General features: G+C 37.3%; 1 protein-coding gene across 6 annotated transcripts in view; it reads left to right on the forward strand.

Moving 5' to 3' along the window:
* The window catches only part of UPF2 (UPF2 regulator of nonsense mediated mRNA decay), a 101,677-nt gene that overhangs the window by 64,262 nt on the left and 20,210 nt on the right, over positions 1-17,205 (forward strand). For all 6 annotated transcript variants that reach the window (XR_014818103.1, XM_084980517.1, XM_084980516.1 and 3 more), the window contains 4 exons: positions 1,392-1,575; positions 7,630-7,769; positions 14,161-14,265; positions 14,561-14,659. Coding sequence is in view for 5 of the 6 variants with exons in the window: in XM_084980517.1 (XP_084836643.1) it covers positions 1,392-1,575; positions 7,630-7,769; positions 14,161-14,265; positions 14,561-14,659 (528 nt within the window). In the remaining variant the exon portion in view is untranslated. The remainder of the gene's footprint in view (positions 1-1,391; positions 1,576-7,629; positions 7,770-14,160; positions 14,266-14,560; positions 14,660-17,205) is intronic.

Here is a 17,205-nt window from a genome sequence, read left to right on the forward strand (position 1 = left end):
CTGTTGCATGTAAGAACTGCCTTAAGTTGGAGAGTGCCTGTATTGAAAGCCAAAGTTTTGTTGCAGAATGTCAGCTGTAACTATCAGTATCCAAAGTAGGATCTCTTTCAGAAGAATATCCTTATTTGCATTCACTCAGACATTGCAGACAAAGAGAAAAGAGCCACTCAGAATTCAGGAGTAGAAAGGGACAAAAGAATTTTCCACATTGCTCAATAGCAGTAATGTATAGCAGGGGTATGCTTAGGGCAGGGGGGGTAAGAAGTGAGTGAGCCCTGGGCCACGTGACCACTGCGTGCCTCCTGTAACATAGAAAGTGTGGGTAAGTGTAGGAAGGCAGAGAGAAAAGGTCGCTGGCAGCAGTGCTTCTACACGTCAGTGGGTATACATGTTTCATTGGTTGGGGAGCTGGGGGGTCAAGATTCTGTGTGTCTAACAAGTTCCTAGTTCTCACATTTAGAGGAGCAAGGATCTGAAACACACTGGAGAGGAAGATTCAGAGGAACACCTGTTTATGTTTGAATAAACTTAAGAATTACAAGTACAAAATAGAATCAAGGAACCAGGCTGGGAGAAGACAGGGAAAATATGTTAACAATGCCATATACACAGTAGATGTTCAATAAATGCTTGTTGATTACTGTTTTTTTATATATTCAGAAACTCTATCTTCAGATGCTTTAATTGACCTTTAAAAAATCAAAGTGGGTGAGAGTTCCTGTCGTGGCACAGTGGTTAACGAATCCGACTGGGAACCATGAGGTTGCGGGTTCGTTCCCTGCTCTTGCTCAGTGGGTTAACAATCCGGCATTGCCATGAGCTGTGGTGTAGGTTGCAGACCTGGCTCGGATCCCGCGTTGCTGTGGCTCTGGCGTAGGCTGGCAGCTGCAGCTCCGATTGGACCCCTAGCCTGGGAACCTCCATATGCCGCAGGAGCGGCCCAAGAAATGGCAAAACGACAAAAAAAAAAAAAAAATCAAAGTGGGTAGTATAGAGAAAACAATTAAATTTTATCAAAACTATGGCCTTGTATTTGGTTTTTTAAATAAAATTAAATATTTAAGCCTCATTTGGGGTTTGGGAGTGGTGTTTCTGTCTGGTTTCAGTACCTGAAAATTTATTTGGTATTATAATTTTCTTTGCCTTTAAAAAAAGATAATGACAGTTTTAGTAAAGAATATATTTAAACTCATCAAATGGCTTAGAAACTGAACAGATAGGGGGAAATAAATGGGCTAGGATCATTGCTCTTGACCATTTGTAAAAATAGTAGGTGTCTTGTACAACTCTTTAGCTTAGTTATTATAACTAGGTGATGTCACAATACAGATTATTATTTTAAAATATTTTGTTATTCATTATAGCTAAATTTATTTTTCATTTGTTATCAGCGTTATGTTTGGTGGAAGAAAAGTTTGGAGGTTTGGACAAAAGACCATCCATTTCCTATTGACATAGATTACATGATCAGTGACACACTAGAACTGCTAAGACCAAAGATCAAACTCTGTAATTCTCTGGAAGAATCCATCAGGCAGGTACAAGACTTGGAACGAGAATTCTTAATAAAACTAGGTAAGCAATTAATTACAGAGAGAAAATTAAGATGATATTTGGCAGATTGTGTCTAGAATTTGCTTTATATTGTTTTCAGTTAGTGTTTACTTTTGCATACTGTTTTTCAGTGTTGAGTTGTTATACGTAGTAGTGGTAGGTAAGACCTGGTGGCTCACTTCTTGCTTTCATTAAATAATCCCAAATTGGAGGAAAACAGTCATGTAAAACTTGAAGCAAAAGATAGTGATGGAAAAAAACAGAATCCTGTCAGCCTCTCTCAATTTTACAATTTTTGGTTGCTAATGTAAAATCTGCTTTTGATGAAAGCATCTCGTATACAGAATTTATTTTCAACAGGCATTATTTCCTAGGACAGTGCAGGCTATGACTATAGAAGGAAGTGTGAAACTATCCTGCAGAATCCCTGGGGGAGTTGTCTCTCTCTCTAAAAACTAGAGAAAATGGGAGAAACGTGCTACAGGGGAATTGGTCTGTGTACTTTCTCAGTGTCCTTCTGAGGTTCTAGAGAAGAGTTAGCATTTGAATGGCTCCCTAGAGGGGTTGTAGGAGCCAACCAGCCTTGCCAGTGGAAATAACTGGAATACGGTGGGGCTTTCCCAGTCTGGTTTGCTTGCTGACAGTTCTTAGCATGTTGTATTTTAGACATTTCAGAGTGACATAAGGTTGCAGCCTCTGAAGCTAGTATTTTATTAGGAGACCCTTACCTTGACCATTTAGACTAATTGTATAAATTTACTATGTATATCTGAAAAACCATTTTTCAGATGGCAAAGGCGTTGGTGATTCTTTTCCTCTAAAACTATTTTTTACATTACATCCAGCATATTAATAGGGTTTCTTTTTCCAAAGTAAATCTTCTTTTGAGAATATGATTGTGGTTTTCTATTTGAGCATTATTGTTTATTTGTTTATTTTTTTATTGCTTTTTAGGGCTGCTCCCGCAGCATATGGAAGTTCCCAGACTAGGGGTTGAATCAGAGCTGTAGCCGCTAGCCTACCCCACAGCCATAGCAACATGGGATCTGAGCCACGTCTGCAACCTACACCACAGCTCACAGCAATGCTGGATCCTTTAACCCACTGAGCAAGGCCAGAGATCGAACCCACGTCCTCATGGATTCTGGACGGGTTTGTTACCGCTGAGCCACAACAGGAACTCCTGAGCATCATTTTTAAAGGTGCTGATTGTGCAGATTATTCACCTTTCCTGCTTCTCAGCCCATGAAGGCATAAGTGATGCTTTTTGTTCTGTCATCTTTGTCCCAAGTTTACTTTCTTTTTCTTTTCAGACTTCTAATTGTATAAAATGATCATATCAAGCAGAGTATTTACTTAATTTACTTTGCTTTATATGCTTTGAAATAGTTGTCTTAGCCTTTTTTTCTCAAAAGCTTTATGAATGGTACTCTCTGTCTAGTGGGCATGAGGAAATACTAGTTTGACACCCAGTTTGGTATCAGTAAAGAGAGCAGTATACTTGATTCTTGATAGAGCAAAGAGTTAAATCAAAGGACTTCATGCTTCTTTTGAGGAGTCTGTCCTTGTTTAGAATATGAAAAGGGAAAAAATAGGTCACCATGTGTGAATGCAGCTTTAAAGATGGTGGTAGTTAGAATCAGTATGCTCTCAAGTTGTCCCGTTTTCCTTTTGTTTTAGAGTCTAAGAGTACGTACATGAATGTGTCTGTACTAAATCTATTTCTTGTTGATAAACCATAAGATAATAAAGCATTTTGTTTTTTGTTCGCAAGCACTTGCAAATTCATTGTCATTTTAATTTTATATACAACAACTCAGAGCTAACATATTAGCATTTTTTTATATTTAAAAAATCATTTTAGTATTTTAAAAGTAACGAAATATTCGTGGCAGAAAATTTGAAAAATGCCAAGAAAATGAAAATCACTGATACTCTATGTGTAAGGATAATCATGTGTTAACCTTTTGATAAATATTTTTTTTTTTTTTTGTCTTTTTGCCTTTTCTGGGGCCGCTCCTGCAGCATGTGGAGATTCCCAGGCTAGGGGTCCAATCGGAGCTGTAGCCACCAGCCTATGCCGGAGCCACAGCAACGCGGGATCCGAGCCAGGTCTGCAACCTACACCACAGCTCACAGCAATGCTGGATCCTTAACCCACTGAGCAAGGCCAGGGATCAAACCTGCAACCTCATGGTTCCTAGTTGGATTCATTAACCACTGCACCATGACGGGAACTCCGATAAATATTCTTTTTATTTAAACATTTTTGTTCATGTTTGCAGTTTTATAACTGGATTTTTTCCTACCTAATCTATTATGAAATTTCTTCCTTATATAAAATATTTTTCTAAATCTTTAATTAAAAAAAAGCTGTATTTCATTGTATGAATGTGTTAATTCTTTTGTTTGACACTTAGTTTTTTTTTCCAGTTTTGTACCGCTATAAATAGTATTAGTTATTTTTGTGTGTATCTTGGTTTTCTCAGGATAGATAGAATTGCTGGATCTAAGACATTCTCTTTAAGAACCAAACTAAAATAGTAATAGGCATTATAATTTAATTCTGGTTTGGAAGTTCTAGATTATATTATAAGGGACAGAAATGGGAAATAAAAGTTAAAAAAAGTCATGCATAAATTATAAAGCAGAAGAGTATATTTCACAAATTTGGCATAAAATCAGTAGAATAAAATAAAAGGCCCAGAAGTTGCTCCAATTAAATACAAAACAATTTAGTATATGATGAAATGGGAATCTTAAAAGTAGGATAAAGGCAACACATGAACATCTGGGAGGAAAGTTTTTTTGAGCCACATCATATATAATCAAACTCCTGATGGGTTAAAGAGTTAAACACTTATTTTTTTAAAGTTAAAAATAGGGCTTCCTACTGTGATGCAGTGGGTTAAGAATCCAACTGCAGCAACTCAGGATTCAATCCCCAGCCTGGCACAATGGATTAAAGGATCCGGCTTTGCTGTAGCCATGGTGTAGGTCACAGCTGTTTCTCAGATTCATCCCTGGCCCAGGAACCTCCACATACCATGAATACAACCGTTTTAAAAAAGTTAAAAATAGATCTGATCATCAGATATTTGGAAAGGTATTACTTTTCCTAAATTTTAAAGTGATACAAGAAAGCACGCATGTGTAGGCAGAATGGGGTGTTTAAAACTTTTATACAATGGAAAAAAAAATCACTAAGATTGAAGTGAAAGTAGTTTCTGTGCCAGGTTATTATTAGCACTTATGTAAGAGCAGGCAAATTGATCATAAAATAGAACACCCAATAGATAATTGGATGTAGCCTAATCAAGTGAGGGGAGGCAGGGACAAGTTGATATTTTTATATTGAGTACTGCCTGTTTGCCAGAATTAAAGTGAAAGGTAGTGTTATTCATATTTGACTAATAAATTAAGTAAAGCCAAAGTCAGAACACTAGGTTAACTGATCAAGCCAGAATTCGAAGACTCTGCTCTTTCTGACATATTAACTTTGTGGAGAAAATGCTGAACATATCTAGTGAGAAGAGAAATATAAATGAAAACTGGAGTTCCCCTCGTGGCTCATCAGTTAACCAACCCGAGTAGTATCCATGAGGATGCGGGTTCCATCCCTGGCCTCGCTTAGTGGGTTAAGGATCTGGCGTTGCTGTGAGCTGTGGTGTAGTTCAAAGATGCAGCTTGGATCCCGCGGTGCTGTGGCTGTGGTGTAGGCCGACAGCTACAGCTCCAGTTCGACCCCTAGCCTGGGAACCTCTGTATGCCGCAGGTCTGGCCCTAAAAAGAGAAAAAAAGAAAAAAAAAAAAGAAATATAAATGAAAACCATTTGAAAGGAAGTATTACAATTATTACTATCTCTGTTAGGAGTAGGAAAACTCAGGTACCAAGCAGCTCACATTGAAGAGAATAGTGTTTGATTTTGGTCCCCAAGCAGACTTTATTCTTTTTTCTTTTTTTAGGGCTGCATCCGTGGCATATGGAGGTTCCAAGCCTAGAGGTCAAATTGGAGCTGCAGCTGCCAGCCTACGCCACAACCACAGCAACACCAGATACAAGCCACATCTGTGATCTACACCACAGCTCACGGCAACGCCAGATCCTTAACCCACTGAGCAGGGCCAGGGATCAAACCCACATCCTCATGGATACTAGTTGGGTTCATTACCACTGAGGCACAACAAGAACTCCCAAGCACACTTAATTCTGATGTCTAAATTTTTCGTGGTTATTAACCCTTTGTCTTTTTCATGTGCATTTTTAACCTGCATTGTTGATTTTAGATGTACAGTGTCCTAGAAGTCCGTGTATACAGTTTAGCAAATGCAAAGTATATTTACAGACTGTTTTGAAACTAACTTGCAATGCAAACGAGAATGTGTTAGAAATAGTGTTTTCCTTATAAATTAGAAGTCTAGCTGTCACACAAAAGCTCCTTATCCATTAGAGTTCTTCCCATGCCACGTATTTTAAAGTGGCTATAAAAAATGTGTAATGTGAGTTTATCAGCACTGTGATATTTTTATTGAGAGTGCTTAGATTTATATAGTCCTGACTTTTAATTTTTTGCCTTTGATAACATAAATAACAGCTCAGTATTTTGCTTCTGAATGTCCAAATAAATAAAATAGAAAGTTAATGGAATCTAAATCTGAGACAGCAACTTTTCCCCTCAGTATTACTTTCCTTTTAAAATAGATCTCTCTGACTTCATCTATCTATTCTCAATTTTTAAAAATTTTTAAACTTTAATGTACCTCCTTTAATCACTGTACATCTTTGTTTTTGTCAGTTCTTAATTAATTGCTTAGACTTAAGACACTAGACTAATTTTTGGCTTTTGTTGGTTGTGTTAATTATTCCAAGTTTCTGGGCCTCAGAATACCTCATAAGATGAAAGGGCTAAATCACTTCATCACTGATGTTTCTGTCTGCCCTAATTGTCTAAGATTCTGTGAATAAGCAGGTATTTACTAAACACCTACTGTGTATTTATCAATCTATGGCCTCTAAGAAGTTTTGAATATATAAAAGAAGTTTTTTGTAGTCAGGGGTCTTATACTCTTGTGTTGTTGTGTAAGATTTATTGAAATCGTTAGAAAAACGATTACATGGTATATCCTTAAATCTAAAGTGCTGTGATAAATTCTCCAAGTACTTTAGGAGTAAGTAGGAGGAAAAACTCAGTGGGTTTAGGCAGGAAGTAAAGCTTAGACTGAATCAGAAGAATGTATAGAATTTGAAAGTGCATATTGAAGGATAATGTATGTTGAGAAGCATATCTGATGAGGAGGTTCCCAGACAGTGCTGTGTGATAGAGAAAGTGACCCAACTGTAGGAGAAGGCACGACTGGGACTAGAGAGAATGAGGAAGGGTCAGATCACATGCAGCCGTGTTGGCCGTGTTATGTGCATCTGGAAAGTAGAGTAGTTTGGGATTCAAATGATAATAAAGAAGAATTGACTAGGCAGTGAGATGCGGATGTACATGGGAGGTGGAAAGCGGATTCTAGCTAGGGAGTTCCCTTTGGAGGAAAATGCTGTTCCTGAAGGAAAAAAGCAGCTCTGTGGTGACACAGCTGTGATCTTGCAGCTGTGTCACCATTTGGCTTTGCCTCCTTCCCTGTCTTAATTTGCAGACATTCAAATGATAGCCAAATGTGATTTCTCTATGAAAGCAACATAATTTTATTATATCTTTGAGTTTTTAGAGGTTCTTGAAATGCCATTTGCTAAAACGTGTGACCAAGGCTGCATCTTAGGTGGCTTAAGCAGCACCTTGTGTGCTGCTCCTGTTTGCCTTGTTCATCTGAGACTGAGATAAACAGTTTGAAGCTCTGAGACAGGATGTATTTTTGCTAGTGGTTAAGAAATATATCAGTACTTATTCATTGAAATCAAAGTCTAACTATTTGGTTTTTTAAATGTTTCTCAAAATAGTTTTAAATTCTATTCTTATTTTGTTGTTCTGACAATACAGCTGTTGGATTATCTTAATACATACTTCAAATCATGTGGTATAATATCCACTGTGGAAAACTTGCATTTTTCTGCTTTCTCCTCATTTCAAGGTCTAGTAAATGACAAAGACTCAAAAGATTCTCTGACAGAAGGAGAAAATCTTGAAGAGGACGAAGAAGAAGAAGAAGGAGGAGCTGAAACAGAGGAACAATCTGGAAATGAAAGTGAAGTGAATGAGCCAGAGGAAGAGGTGATGACTTTTGTTTATAGCAAATAGGTACATTTGTATAAGAGTATTTCGATTTTATGAGCCAAGGTTTTTAATGTGTAAAATAAGGTCTCCCTCTTAGTTTTATTATGGTAAATTTTATTAGTAGGATATGTCTATTTTAAAATCCTTGGATTAATTAAGAGGGATTTTTTTATAAGTAAGAAAATAGTGTTCATAGGATTTTTTTTTTTTTTTTTTTTTTTTTTTTTTTGGTCTTTTTACGGCCGCACCCACAGCATATGGAGGTTCCCAGGCTAGGGGTCAAATTGGATCTGCAGTTGCTGGCCTACACCACAGCCACAGCAACATCAGATCCATGCCATTTGTGACATGCACCACATTTGTGACATACACCACAGCTCCTGGCAACGCTGGATCCCCAACCCACTGAGCGAGGCCAGGGATCGAACCTGTGTCCTCATGGATGCTAGGTCAGTTTCATTTCCGATGAGCCACAGCAGGAACTCCGAATTTTAAAAAATTAGCCTTTTTTTTCTTTTTAATGGCCACACCCATGGCATATGGAAATTCCCAGGCCAAGGATTGAATCCAAACCACAACTGTGCCCTGTACTGCAGTTGCGGCACTGCCAGATCCTTTAACCTCCCCTCGCCGGGCAGAGGTTCAAACACGTCTCTGCAGCAACTCTAGCTGATCCATTCGGATTCTTAACCCACTGTACCACAGCAGGAACTCCTAAAAATTACTGTTATTAAAACCTTTTTTTTTGTTGTCTATTTAGGGCCACACCTGTAGCATATGGAGGTTCCCAGACTAGAGGTCCAATTGGAGCTGTAGCCACTGGCATACACCATAGCCACAGCAATGTGGGATCTGAGCTGCATCTGCAATCTGTACCACAGCTCACGGCAACACTGGATCCTTAACCCACAGAGCGAGGCCAGGGATCAAACCTGGCATCCTCATGGATGCTAGTCGGGTTTGTTAACTGCTGAGCCATGACGGGAACTCCAAAGACCATTTTTTAAGAGCAGTTTTAGCTTCACAGCACAACTAAGGAGGCGATAAAGATATTTCCCATATACCCTCTGCTCCTGCCTTCTTACACAGCCTTCCCCAGTTATCAGCATGTCCCCCACCAAAGTGTTACATACAGTTGATGAACCTAGAGCAAGACAGCATAATCACCCCAAGTCCATTGTTTGCATTATTGGTGACTCTTGGTGGTGTACTTTCAGTGGGTTCAGGTAAATGTATAATGACATGTATCCATCATTAGGCCTAGAATTTTTACTTAATAAGCAATTCGAAGAAAATTCATTTGATTTGCTCTGTGTCTTAATCTACTTTTGAATACGGAGTTTTTAACCTGAAAAATTTTCTGACTAGATATTAATGACTGGTTTATTTCCACCAGATCTAATAGTATATGAAATCTGGAAGTCATGCACTGTAATCATTGACTTGCCCGTTTACTTCATAACTATTAGCCCAAACCACATGAAATGACTGTTCTACCATTTTGGACCTACCAAAGTGTTATTTTCATATGATTCAACCTAACAGTTTTAATTCTTTCCTTTTTTCTTCTAAAACCTGCTTTTTTTTCTTTTTTTCTTTTTAGGGCTGCATGAAGGGCATATGGAAGTTCCCAGGCTAGGGGTCAAAGCGGAGCCGCAGCTGCCAGCCTGCACCACAGCCATAGCAACAGGATCTGTGCCATGTCTGCAACCCACACCACAGCTCACAGCAACACCAGATCCTTAGCCTACTGAGCAGGGCCAGGTATCAAACGCACATCCTCGTGGATACTAGTTGGGTTCATTAGTGCTGAGCCACAGTGGAAATTCTTAAACCTGCTTAAATTTTGAAAATTTCTATCTAAAGTAATAGAGTATCTGGGGTTTGCTCCATAATGTTTAAGTAGACTGTGCAGTGAGTTGGGGATGTAGAAGAAACTGTGAACTGACCATTTAGTTGTTCAGTTGTGTAATGGGTAAGTAAGGCTTCATCATGCTATATATACATTGAAATTAGTTAAAATAAGAAGGATGAATAACAAATACTAGTGAATATAAAATTTCAACCATGGAATTAGCATTTTTTCCACTTATTTTAGTGTAAATGTAAGCTTATAATTGGTTTCATTTGTGGGTTTTTTTTGTGCTTAAAGCATTTAGGAGAGTGTGATAATTTACCAGTATGGTTTTAATTAAATATTGAAAAAGTTTAAATTTTTAATCAATATTTAAATGTTTTGGGGAAGTTGAATTTATTAAATTATTAAGTTTTGATTTGAGAAAATAGAATATAAATATTTAGAGGATACGAGTTGTTTAATGAATAAAGGAATGTAAATTAAGTCATTCATAAAATAGATTCATAAACTAGGTTTTTAGAAAGCTTCATTTAGAATGAAAGAAAAATGACTCATAATTTAAGGTAATTGTAATTTTCTACAGTTAGAAATAAAAGTCTCTTAATCTTTGTTTCTTTTAGCCCTTAAGTTCTGTAGCTGTTAAACAACATTTCATATGATTTGGCTGCATAGCAGATAGCTTTGCTGTTAGTTAAAAACGTATGTGTAGGAGTTCCCGTGGTGGCGCAGTGGTTAACGAATCCGACTAGGAACCATAAGGTTGCGGGTTCGGTCCCTGCCCTTGCTCAGTGGGTTAAGGATCCGGCATTGCCGTGAGCTGTGGTTTAGGTTGCAGATGCGGCTCGGATCCCGCGTTGCTGTGGCTCTGGCGTAGGCCGGTGGCTACAGCTCTGATTGGACCCCTAGCCTGGGAACCTCCATATGCCTCGGGAGCGGCCCAAGAAATAGCAAAAAAAAAAAAAAAGACAAAAATAAATAAATAAATTTAAAAAAAACCGTATGTGTAAAAGGCAGTGTAAACTATAATGTGTGGCTTTTATAATTGGCTAATTTTAATAGGCAGTAGAAATGCATTTTTTTGTTATTTGGCTACCACTTTTTCCCCCCAGTTTTGACATATAAGATATAACATCATATCAGTTTAAGGTGTACATATAATGCTTTTATATCTTTCTGTATTTTTTAATATATATATTTTAGTGTGTGTGTGTGTATCCTAAAAAAGACACAAGACTGAAATAAATGATTACCATAATAATTTTGTTTTGTTTTGTTTTGTCTTTTTAGTGCCATACCTGCGGCATATGGAGGTTCCCAGGCTAAGGGTCCAACCTGAGCTGAAGCCGCTGACCTACGCCACAGCCACAGCAACACAGGATCTGAGCCACATCTTTGACCTACACCACAGCTCATGGCAATGCCAGATCCTTCACCTGCTGAGCAAGGCCAGGGACTGAACCCGCATCCTCATGGATACTAGTTGAGTTCCTCAACCGCTGAGCCACAACTGATTACCATAATAAGTTAACATTCATCACCTCACATACTTACAAATGTTTTTTCTTGTGATGAGAACTTTTAAGATCTCTTTTAGCAAATTTTAAATATGTAATACTATATTGCCAGCATTTTCTCTAACCTGAGAACTCCCCTAAAGTAGATAGAAATAAATTGATAAAAACTTAGAACTGGAATATGTTCCTATAATTGATTTCTGTGTAATAGATGGACACTACTATATTGCTTTTTTAAAAAAGGAAGTTGTCATAGAAACATTCAATTATACAACTTAAATTGGCTTATTAAGTATTTTATAAGAACAGAAGGAAATGAGTTTTTCCATTTTGTATTTTTAGACTACTCTTATGACTGTCTTTGGGTTTTGCTACTGTGCTAATTAGATAAACAGGATCTCGTAAATTAAACATCCTCAGTAAATGTGACGTTAAAGAGTGACTCATTTTCCTATAAACTTTCATTTCAGTAGTTGTGATGTATTATATTTTCTCCTTTAAATGCATTCTCTCCTCAAAAGTGAGCTTTGTAATTTTAAGAATTGTGTCATTTTTAACTATTTCTTTTCTGGTTGCAAAGTGAATATCATACGTAATATTTGTGTGTTTGCTAAGTGGAAGAACAGTGTTTGATAGGATGACCTGTGTGCCTTGTCTGGGAGAAGTGGAAGGAGTAATTTGCTTTAGGGAAATGGAGTTGGACTCGTTTACTGTCCCACCCGAGGCCACTTTTTCCCATGACTTCTCTCTAAACAGGGAGTAGAACATTTTTAAAGAGAGAAGGTACATTGATTATAAAGTGGTAAGAAACAGGAGTTCGCATTATGGCTCAGCAGAAACAAAACCCAGCTAGTATCCATGAGGATGTGGGTTCAATCCCTGGCCTTCCTGGGTGGGTTAAGGATCAGGTGTTGCCGTGAGCTGTGGTGTAGGTCACAGATGTGGCTCAGATCCCCTCATGGCTGTGGCTGTGGTGTAGGCTAGCAGCTAATAGCTCTGATTTGACCTGTAGCCTGGGAACTTCCATATGCTGCAGGCGTGGCCATAAAAAAAGCCATAAATAAATAAATAATAAATAAATAAATAAATAAAGCAATAAGAACAATGTAGGATATTTGATAAATATTTGCCTTGACCGAGAAGGAATAAGACTGGAGAGGAACTCTTCAGGAGAGTTGTACTCTTCTTTAAAGATGGAATAAATGTTCTGCTGAGTTCTGATTTTCTGCAGAATTTATAGAGTTTGCAAGAAACACAAGATTTATTATTGTAATAGCAGTAATAGTTATTTATTGAACATGGTCACTATATTCCTGTTAGCATATCTCTGGGCAGCCTGTGAGTTAGGTGAGCAGTGAGGCACAGATACGTTAATCTACCCCAAGTCCTAGCAAGCCAGCACTTGAGTTTGGATAGCTGACTTCTGCAGTGCTGCCCATCCTGTTTCCCCACCAGCTCAGGTTGTGTGTTCCATTGACTTCCTCACCCCACAGGTTATTTTGACCTTGCGTAGTAGGATTAGGACAGTGAGATTCTTGTTCAACGTTTTAATTTCAAAAGTGAATCTTTTATTTTGCCTGAGCAGTATAAAAAGCAGTGAAGGAAAAAAAGCTAACCCATTAGTTTTTGAATAGGAAGAGTCTTTCAAGTGTTAAGAAATGATTAATTTTTTCAAGGGCCGATTTAAGACCATTCCTATTGCATTTTAATTTTGAATTATAAAATTAGGTTTAAAAAGTTAATGCATTTGAGAAAAAAGAATTAATGCATTTCTGTACTTTGCCCAAATATTTCCACTTTAGAAACTCTAAAAGTTTTCAAATGTCTTTGTAGTCGCTGATAATACACTGTTTGGATTCTTGGAATTGATTACTATGTATACTACAGATGTAACAAATTTAAATCATTTGTTTTCTCTTAGTAATTATTTCTCATTCACTTTATTTCTCTTGGCCCAGTGAGAAGCAGCTGGGTTTAGTTTAGTCTTTTGAAAAAAAACAGCTTTCATGGAACAAAATGGGAGTGAATTGTGTTGGAAGGATACTCAGATGGAATGCTGCCACTGTGGTTGTGGTTTTTGGTTTAGGTTATAGTCATGGTTTTGGTTTTTTTGGTGCCTCTTTGAAAATCTGTTGGGGTTCTGCCCAGTCTTCTGTTTGAAAAGGAATTTTGGCTGATAGACTCACAGGAGAGGATGGGGAGTAAGGGGAGTCAGAATGTTTCATTCTTCCGCTTAATGAAGCATGTGTCCTTGGGCAGGTCACTTCAGTTTTCTGAGCCTTAGTTTTTTTCACATATAAAAATGAGGACAATAAGTTCCTCCCCTGGCTCAGCGGAAATGAACCTGACTAGGTCTATGAGGATGCGGGTTCCATCCCTGGCCTCATTCAGTGGTTAAGGATCCCACATTGCTGTGGGTATGGCGTAGGCCAGCAACTGCAGTTCCAATTCGACCCCCGGCTCAGGAAGTTCCATACACAAGTTCAGCCCTAAAAAGCAAAAAAAAAAAGAAAAGACAATAAAGCTTCCCTATCATTCTTTACATTTGGGTAGAGCAGACAAAATGATCTGAGAGCACTTTCCAGACCCAGATGCTCTGTATACCAAGGAGTTTATAAAATGTAGTGTCTTTGCTTTCAGATGGTAGTGATGTTAATTGAACAATTAATTTTCACTTTCAGAGTTAGATGGGTATTAAAGAACTACTCTGAGAAAAATCAGTCTCAGGTTAGGGAGTAGAAGAATACAAAAGGTTCAGGAAACTTGGTCCTTGTGGAAATAAGGGAAGTTACTACAAAGGATCTTTGTGTTATTAGATCAATGGAAGATGTGACGTGGGTTTTCAGCTACTGTGTTATGTAGTGTTGCCGGCTGACTTTGTCCTACCATTCTAGGCAGACTGCATAAAAGACTGAAACTGGAGAATAATAATTATACAGAAGTTTTAAGATCTTTTTAAGGCATGCGAAATGTAATTTTTTCAAAATTTTAATCTTCTACAAATGTTAAATTTCAGGAGGGTTCGGATAATGATGATGATGAAGGAGAGGAAGAAGAGGAAGAGAATACAGATTACCTCACAGATTCCAATAAGGAGAATGAAACTGATGAAGAAAATACTGTATGTATGGCTGAAAATTTGCTTTTTGAAATTGTGCATCATTTTCATGGTATTTTAATTTTAGCCACTGAAGTTTTGGCCTTCATGATTAATGAAACAGTATTTCTTTTCAATTTGTTTTCCTAAGTCCTTTCCTTTATTAATAGGTTCTTTGAATATTTAGTAAGGTTATATATTTTGCTCACTCATTCCTTGAGTTATGTTGAACAAGTTATCAATACAAAAGGCTCTGCCATACAAAACATTACAGTTAAAATTTCTGGTCTGAATGCCCGTTTCTTTTTGTTTCAATAAGGAGGTAATGATTAAAGGAGGGGGACTGAAACACGTACCTTGTGTAGAAGATGAGGACTTCATTCAAGCTCTGGATAAAATGATGCTGGAAAATCTTCAGGTAATAAATGTTGCTCGCTTCCAAAGTACTCAGTACAAAACATGGCAGCACATTTGATTGTGGTTGAAGGATTCTACTATCTAAACATTTACCTCTGCAGTAACTTTTTCCTAATTTCAACAGTTTGAAGCCTCCAGTACTCCTTGCCTCCCAATCCTGATTTGCCACGGTCCTTTAAAATAGATTGGGAAAATAAAAAATAAAATAAAATAAAATAAAATAGATTGGGAAAAATGTAATAAATGTAAGACTTGGAGCAGAGTAATTTATCAGACTCTGCCTTTTCTCTTTGAAGTCATATCTCTACTTCTAAGGACCTTTATTTGCAGTTTGTTTAGGAGTCAATGCAGAAGGTAGCAATTTGGGGAAATTTAATATAATAAATGTTTAAGTTTTATTTATAAGTTTTTTTCTTTTAAAGGCCGCACCTGTGGCATATGGAAGTTCCCAGGCTAGGGGTTGGGTCGGGGCTATAGCTGCTGACCTGCGTCATAGCCACAGCCACTCGGGATCTGAGCCATGTCTGTGACCTATACCAAAGCTCATGGCAATCCTTAACCCACAGAGCAAGGCCACAGATTGAACCTGCATCCTCAAGGATATCAGTTGGGTTCTTAACACATGATCCACAATGGGAACTCCTTATTTACAATTTGAATAACTTGTATATAAATATCTAGAGGAATATTGTTTATTTGATGTTTAAAGAAATATTAATTATTTAATATATTCGTGATGTTAAGATACTGAATTTTATAAAAAAGTTCCATCTTCCCAGTGATTTAGATAATTATATTTTTCTGTAATCAGAAGTAAAATCCTATGGACTGTTTACTTCAGCCCTATTCACAGCTGTTGTTAAAACCTTTGGTGATTTGAGAAGACTGCTTTTGTTGGAACGTGGGTAAAAGCCCCATGGGGTGGGCTCAGTGAAAAATGGAAAAGGAGGAAGTGAAAGTACTGGATACAGTTGGAGCTGACTCTCAAGAAGTTTTATTAGAAAGGGGAGAGAAATGCAGATGTAGCCAGAGAAGGTCAGAGTTAAAAGAGGAGGGTTATTCTCAAGATAGAGGATATGATGGGGTGTGTGCTGATGGAGTAATCCTTTAGGGACAAAATACTGGATTTTACATTCATTGGTGCAACCAACGCCAAAAACTGTGATAATGTACAAATTAGCATTATAAACATATTAGGCCAATTTGCTTCATCCTACATATATTAAAATTTCTGCATACATCTAAAAAGCTCTTAATTGTGAAATCTTATATTCATGTCATTTAGGAGCACTAGTCATCAAAACATAACCATTATAATCCCTTTGAAGAGGTGATAAACAGTTTACTCCTTAAAATTTTCCTATCTTACCTGAGTTGGTAGCAGTTTACTCAGTCATTCATTTGTCTAGCAAGTATTTACTGAGCACCTACTGTGTGCCTAGCAGTCTTTATGCTTAGTGTAGAGTAGTAAATAAAAACAGATCTGTTTTCTACTCTTGGAGAATGTAGTTTTAGGGGTAAAGATAGGTATTTAACAACAAATACATAATTTCAGGTTGTGGTAACTGCTTAGGAACTAAATGAACAGAATGGTTTGGTAGTGAGAATTAAAAAGAAGAAAAACATGTATGTTTAGTATAGAATAATATATATCATGGTTGCTCTTGTTTATGTGTGTGTATGGGTGTGTATATATATATGTATACATACCCATATACACATATATATGTGTGTATGTGTAGATATGCAAGAAGGTCTGGAATCACATGACCCATTGTTAGTAGTTGTTGCACTTGGAGTTGGTCAGAGGGAAGTAGCTGGAGGGACTGGTTTGGACACACTGGGTAATAAATATATTTTTGTATTGAAATAGTTTATGAAGAGAATATGTTCATTTTATAATCAAGAAAGAAAGATAATTTATAAATCAAGATTCGTCTAATATGATTCTTTCAATTTTAAGTAAAAAATCTTTATAAATATTATGAACCTGGGAGAACTTCAAGTAAATTCTAACAAATTAGAACTTAGAAATAAAAAACAGGGCAACCTTATACTTTTATTAGCATTTTGTTTATTTGCAAGTCTTTTGCAAAAATGGTGTTGAAATCAAGACTATTTAAATAGCAATAAAGCAGGTTAACATCTTCGTGTCCTCTCTGTGGTGCCTGTTTAGTTTTAAAGAGTCATGTTCATCTCTTTTCTCATTAGTGCACCTTTCGTCAAACAGAGAAAATTATTTGCAGTTCCCTAAATGCACCTGCTGTCACATTATTGCTTTGGCACCTGTTCTTCTCCTGCCTAAATTCCCTCCATAGCCCCAAAAATGCTCTTTTACCATCTGCTTGCAAAAAGTCATGTGAAGTCTTTAATGTTCTCGAAATCCCATTTTCATTCAGCCTTTTGTGAAATCAGAGCACCTATGCACTCTCAACCAGGCTGGTATGGTCACTCCCTCCCCAGCACAAATTATACATAACTAAGATGAATTGTAATTAATTTCTCTCAACAACTTTATGAGCTCTTTGAGTGTAGAGACTCTTTTTA

This window comes from Sus scrofa, chromosome 10, assembly GCF_054392235.1.
Source record: "Sus scrofa isolate SSC_HxYL_T2T_F1_AM1 chromosome 10, Sscrofa_HxYL_maternal_Yorkshire_Landrace_v2.0, whole genome shotgun sequence".
In the NCBI taxonomy this organism is placed as follows: Eukaryota; Metazoa; Chordata; class Mammalia; order Artiodactyla; family Suidae; genus Sus; species Sus scrofa.